Source organism: Papilio xuthus, unplaced genomic scaffold, assembly GCF_000836235.2.
Source record: "Papilio xuthus unplaced genomic scaffold, Pxut_1.1 DF826938.1, whole genome shotgun sequence".
NCBI classification, from domain to species: domain Eukaryota; kingdom Metazoa; phylum Arthropoda; class Insecta; order Lepidoptera; family Papilionidae; genus Papilio; species Papilio xuthus.
In genome coordinates this window covers 1,341,872-1,348,815 of record NW_013531711.1, presented here as the reverse complement: position 1 = coordinate 1,348,815, position 6,944 = coordinate 1,341,872, and the positions used below count along the sequence as shown (strand labels likewise).

The following is a 6,944-nucleotide window of genomic DNA, read 5'->3' as shown; positions in this document are numbered from 1 at the left end:
CGTGGGCGTCATTTAGGGTAAAGTGCAAGCACAAAACACGATGACCCAACTCGATCCGTCTCCACTTCACGACTATATTCGTAACAACTGTCAAAACGCCTTATATAAAGATGGTGCCTCGACCCTTCCCAAGCCCAGCTGGCTCTGCTCTGATTGGTCGTTACTTAAATTACGATAATAATGTTATTTAGTCTAGGAAAAACGTAACTTATAAAGTAAGATCAAATTAAAAGTTATTAGAAGCTTTTACAATATCAATAAACATTAAAAATTGCACACTATACGTTAAACAGTAATTCAGTTGACAATGGCTACTTAATAACTTCCTACTTTAAATATATTGTTAGCTGAGGGTGGAACTTAAAAATAATGGTGCGGTGATGTCAATATAAGAGACCGCACCCTCATTTTCGGGACACACTCGCCACCGAACACTGAAGCCAGCGGAAGCTCTGCCCGTTTGACGAGCCAAAATAATTAATCATTTTAACTCTGGTAGTTGATCAAGTTAATGTTATATTTCGAAATCATTTAAGTGTTAATTTAATTCAATCAATTTTGATAGTTTTCTTATTAATTCAAAAAGTACTGTAGTAGTGTATAAGAGATTGTTTTTTTTAATTTTCCCTGCTTCTGATCCTTAAGATCAGAAGTGGAATAGTGAAACTCCCACGTCCTGGTTTGTACATCCTGATACGATGTGTTTCCATTGTTATTTCTTTAATTGGCTAGTCATACGATCAGAAATATATTTTTGGAAATTGTAACTACCCTTGTTTAAAAGGACAAATTAGCACTTTGTTTTCGGTGTTTCGTATAATATACGTAAGTAAGACGTGATGTGACGGTGTGATCTAGTTTTATGATGTCAACTTTGGTGAGTACGTTCCAATTGTTTTCTTCTCCGCTTTAAAATAACAAATAGAAGTTGAATTTGTTAGTTTGTTGTGAAAATTTTTAAATGGCTCAACTTTAATATTTTGCCGTGCTTACCCTGCTGATCAATTATTTACCGTAACTTGAATGCGTTGCTTCGAATTACGTCTAATTTGAAATACTTGCTAAAAAAAGAAAACGTGCCTAATAAGAGGCGGCAGAGTAGGAATCGATCGCGAAATCGCAGATCGCATTCTAGCCAACATGATTTACGCTACAGACGACGTAGCCCTTCTAGCAATATTTTAACCGAAACAATGCAACAAATTTTGAATAGATTGGTGTCATTAGAGGAACAACAGGTAGTGTCTTCATCTCATCGGAAGGAGTCAAGTGGCCGCGCCGCAGTGGAAGTGGCCAGGTCCGCGGTGCCTGTGACAACCATCAGCACCGAGCCCGTTAATGCCGTTGAGCCTGCCGTGTCGATGCCGTCGCCGTCGCCGTCGCAGTTGGGCGAAGCTGTGACTGCGAGCTCGCTTCAAGGGCGCGCAGAGCGGTTGGCTTCAACGACTCCGTCCTCACCGGAGCGTCCAGCGAGCGCTACGTCAGTACAGGCCAGCGCCGCCGATCGCATCATCGATGCGATACGATCCATGAATATTCCGGTGAGATCTAACCAGTCTTATTATATTACTAATTTTGATCCGAGTGTTAATGACATATAGACATGTGAAGAAGTAGACCGTGCTAGGTCATCTAATAATTGGAGTGATCACGAATGTCTTTCTCGCATTGGCAATTCTTTACAAGGAGATGCTAAAATGTGGCTCAGCGAATGAGTAACGAATGACCGCAGTTGGAGTAATTTTAAAAACGAATTTAAGCCTTTATGTCCAAAAAAAAAACAGACATAGCCAACATTCTACACGAGGTTATGAGCACCAATTCGGATAGCTTCCTTACATACGCTGATTATGCTCGTAGGTCCCTTTTACGATTACGTATCATTAGGGGGTTAAGCGATGAGCTGATATCGGCAATAGTTATACGGGGCATCACAGATCCGCAGATCCGCGCAACTGAGCCACCAACGCCAAATTAATGCCAAATGAGTTAGTAGAGTTCCTTTCTATTTATGTCAAGTCTAATGCCCCTCATTCTAACAAAAACTCAAGTGGGTTGCGTCATGATCGTTCGTTTAACTATACACATGGGGTATACGATCGCAAACGGCGGTTCGAGTCCGGTAAATGTTTTATATGTGGTAAGCAAGGGCATAAACAGTAAATTGTTTTAAAAGACCTAAGATAGCACCAAGTAACGACACTAATACTAATAACGATCGGAAAAGTCATTCTCTTCAAAATACAGCAAAATCTGAACCGTGTAGTTTCTGTAAAAAGCTTGGTCATAAAGTTGAAACTTGTTTTGCAAAGATGAAGTCAGAATCGCGAAATACAAATATTGTTCACTTTTGCCGGGAAAACCTAAATAAGAGGCGTAGCGATATTGTCGTAGCGATTGTACAAGGGATTCCAGTTGACGTTCTTATCGATTCCGGTTCAAGTATATCACTAATTTCTTCCCACTTGTTAAAACACTTTAAATACGCCTGCAAGCCTGCCTTTAAAGTATTGCGAGGCATTGGCGGTCAAGAAATAGAGTCCACTTATTTTATAACTCTATCAATACAATTTAGCGAGTCCAGAGTTTATGAATACACCGATTATAATCGGCACGGATGTCTTGAATCGAGAAGGCGTTATTTACTATCGAACTCGCGATCGCCAACATCTTACTTGGGAATCTAACATTAAACGTGATGTCTTAGTCACTTCGGAATCACCGATTAGAACTGACTTGAGAGGTGAAGAGTTACAATATTTAAAACATACTGTGGAAGAACGTATAGGCTATAAATTAAGTCTTTTTCAATAGAATTCGCGAGTGACAACTTATGTTGATTATATTGCAGGTTTGGCACGTGAGCAATCAGCGTCAGCTACGGTTCCTAAAGCACCACAAGACGAAGGTGCAGTGGTGCCGGTTCTCCCCGGTGCCGGAGTGGCTGACGCGCGGTGCCCCCCACTCGCCCAGCCCCGCCCCGCACTGACACTGACGACGACGGCCCGCCCCTCGTGCTCGTCACCATGGCAGCGGAGATCGTCTGGTGGAACATTACATACATCATGAAGACCAGGATTAATAAAAACTTTTGGAGGTATTTTCCTACGTTTTGACATGAAACTGTAATGTAAATATTATATTTTTGCTTGCACTTTCTCGAACTCTCAGAGCAGATTTTACTTTTCAAATTAATTTAGTTTGTGGAACAATAAAGATTTTTGATTTAAAAAAAATAATAGTAAAATATTAACGGGTCATTGAACAAGTTGATGAAAATTCATTATGGAAAATCTCCACCAAGCAAATATTTAAATCACCAGTAAGTAACTTTTCCTACGGCAGTAAGATTTTATTATTTTTATGGTTTAGGAAACGCTGGAATGCAGTAACGCCTATCGCAAGTCCAGTAGACACAGTGATGGACAACTTGCATATTGAAAGTGCACACAATAACTTCTTCTTTGGCTCCGGATTGATGAATGCACAGGAGTGCTGGAAATGCTTTTGGAAAGGGAAAACGTAAGTATTTGAAAATGTTAATGACAAAAAAAAATAATTTACATTATTATCCCAATATATTATTTATTTATATTATTTATTTTAGTTTGGAGTTGCTATATAATAAGTATATTGGGACAATAATCTAAATTATAATGATGAACAATACCAAACTAAAATAAACTATATTGGGTATTAGATAATGATTCACTGTCCATAATGTGGCTTAAATAATTTTTAAATTGTAATATTATATGTTTATAATTATTTTTTTTTTTTTTTTTTTTTTTTTTTATAAGAGAAGGGGGCAAACGAGCGGCGGGAACACCAAGGTGATCATCGACACCCATAGACATCTGCAACACCAGAGGAACTGTAGATGCGTTGCCGGCCTTTAAGGAAATGGTATGCTCGCTTCTTGAAGGTCCCTAAGTCGTATTGGTTTGGAAATACCGCCGAGGACAGACCGTTCCACAACGCGACTGTGCGAGGCAAGAAATTGCGCGAGAATCGCACCGTTGTGGAACGCCAGCCATCCAGGTGGTGTGGATGGAACCTGGCGGTCTGTCGTGTCGTCCGATTACGGAACTCGGCGGCAGGAATCGTTCCAAACAATTCTTCGGAACACTCCCCATGGTAAATGCGGTAAAAAATGCAGAGGGAACTAACGTCCCTCCGCAAGGCCAGGGAATCAAGCCGATCGGTAAGACCTCGGTCGTTGACGATTCGAGTCGCTCTCCGTTGTATGCGGTCAAATGGAAGAAGCTGGTACTGGGGTGCTCCTGCCCAGAGGTGCGAGCAGTACTCCATATGGGGCCGCACTTGCGCCTTATAAAGTTGTAGGCGGTGGCCCGGCTGGAAATACTGCTTCGCCCTACTGAGCACACCCAGCTTTTTGGAAGCCAGCTTGGCCTTGTCTTCCAAGTGACCGCGAAACTGAACGTCACTCGATATGTCAACGCCGAGAATACCGATACTGGCTGAGGCAACCAGGGGAGTGTTCTCAAAGTGAAGATTTACGACAAAGGGATCTTTTTTAGCGGTAAAGGCGCAGACTTGTGTCTTTTTGGGATTGAATTCGACAAGATTTTGTCGACCCCAATCCGAGACTTCACCCAATAGGGTTTCCAGTCTAGACACAAGTCCAGTCCGGTTCTCATCGGCAGTAACCCGAGAAACGTTCGCGCGGGCCGTGTACAGTGCGTCACCCGTGCTATCGTCTGCATAGCAATGTATGTTGCTAATTTGCAGCATATCATTGATATGCAGAAGAAACAGGGTTGGCGACAGTACACAGCCTTGTGGGACACCAGCGTTAATTGGTTTCGGGTCAGAGCATGCGCCGTCGACAACGACCTTGATGCTCCGACCCTCCAAAAAGCTGGAAATCCATTCGCAGAGTTTCTCGGGTAGCCCGTAGGAAGGCAACTTCGACAGAAGTGCTTTATGCCACACCCGATCAAAGGCTTTAGCTACGTCCAGACTAACCGCCAGGGCCTCCCCCTTGCCCTCGATTGCCTCCGACCATCGATGCGTGAGATACGCAAGAAGATCACCAGCTGAGCGGCGTTGACGGAATCCGTACTGACGATCACTAATCAGCTGGTGCTCCTCAAGGTATCTCATAAGCCGGCAATTGATGGTCGTTTCCATGACTTTCGAGAACAAGGGAGTGATGGCAATCGGCCTGTAGTTGGACGGATTCGAGCTATCGCCTTTCTTAGGGATCGGGTGGATTATGGCAGTCTTCCAAGATTTCGGGACTTCGCCTACAGAGTAGGAGAACCGGAACAGGCGCGTTAAAACCGGTGCCAACTCAGGAGCGCAAGTCCTAAGCACAATGGGAGGGATTCCATCGGGCCCACTCGACTTATTAACGTCCAGAGATTGAAGTACTTTACGCACTAATCTCTGACGAAACTGGATTTCCGGCATAAAGGTGTCACCGCACAGGATTTTCGGCGGCGAGCAACCTTTGTCCTCCAGAGTCGAGTTGGACGCGAAAAGAGAGCCAAGAAGGTCGGCCTTCTCTTTTGCGGTGTGGGCCAACGTGTCATCCCCCCTGCGCAGAGATGGTAAGGACGGCTTACAAAAATTCCCCTGGACAGCCTTGGCGAGAGACCAGAACGCACGAGTTCCCGAAGGAAGGCGCACCAGCCTCTCCCCAATGCTGGCCACGTGTTCCGACTTTGCCTTGGCAATAACTCTTTTGAAGGACCTGGAGGCGAAGTTGTACTTCTTTTTGAGTAGGCTGGTATTTACATCCCTAGCCGCTGACGCCTCAGCCCAGGCTCGATAACAATCCTGCTTGTAGCGTGCAGCTAATTTTGCAGCAGCTATTATAATATATGTAGTCATTTATCTTTTCCTACATTTTTAATTTTACGTTATATTATAATATTTTTTTTTTAGTTGCAAAGAAGGTTCAAAGAAGAAAGAAATTTTGGCTTGCATAAAATTATCCGGTGTGAATGCGAAGAAACTTTGTTGTGACGAGAAGTTTTCTTGTTTTGTAACAGTTGATCTTCCCGGACACATTCATATCATGAATTTAATGCACGCAAACACGTAGCATCTCATCCAAGGAGGTTTCATATTTTTATGGATGTTTTTTCTATTTCAATTATTTTTAATTTTAAATAATAGCTTGATCATGATTACGACGGACATTATGTCCAGGAATTGTGTGCACGCGATTAGCATGAAAAATGCAAAATTCAGTACATATATTAGTTTTATGTAATTTAATTAATGAAATTAGACATTTTTTGAACAACGTAAATAATATGTATTTTTTAATTATGTTTAATTTTCAATTATTTCTCTGGTTATTTCCAGATTCAATTTTATCATTATTTGCTAAACATTTAATTAATAAAATACGTAAATAATTGCTCCATTTAAATGCTTTAATGGATTTAAATATTAATTTAATGCTCAAATTTTAGTATTTTTTTTAAGCAATTACTCAATAACTTGTCAATTTTTTGACTACGTAACGCAATAATGATACAACGAAAAACGTATTCTAAGTATCAAAAAATTGTTTATATTTTTAATAATAGCATAATTTAAAAATAATTTGATTTTTTAAGTTAGAACAATTTAGTTTTTAAACTATATAACATGATAAATAAGTTGCTATATTTAATTTTTGAAATACAAATTTAAGATGCCCTAAATAAAATTAATGATCTGTCACAAATTTAACTGCCATAAATCTACCAAATGTGTAAAATTTACAAGTCTTTTTCTGGTCAAAGTATTAAAATGGCAACCCAATACTAGACAGAAAAAGAAACTGACACTGAATCTCACCAGGCATACGAAACTCTATTAGTCTATGGTACAAATTGAACGCAAACGGAGATCCTCCATCTTGAAAATTGTGTCTATCCCACTCATAAGTTTCTCTATAATTTTTGGGCTGTTTAAAAAAAAAA

The 6,944-nt window shown here is 40.8% G+C and overlaps 1 protein-coding gene across 1 annotated transcript; it reads left to right on the top strand.

Moving 5' to 3' along the window:
- The first annotated feature begins 2,782 nt into the window (after positions 1 to 2,782).
- On the top strand, positions 2,783 to 6,272 carry LOC106121828 (uncharacterized). The gene is made up of 3 exons (XM_013317656.1): positions 2,783 to 3,097; positions 3,373 to 3,522; positions 5,914 to 6,272. Exons 1-3 carry the CDS (start codon positions 3,027 to 3,029, stop codon positions 6,071 to 6,073), a joined length of 381 nt encoding a protein of 126 aa, XP_013173110.1. The 5' UTR covers positions 2,783 to 3,026; the 3' UTR covers positions 6,074 to 6,272.
- The last annotated feature ends 672 nt before the right edge of the window (positions 6,273 to 6,944 follow it).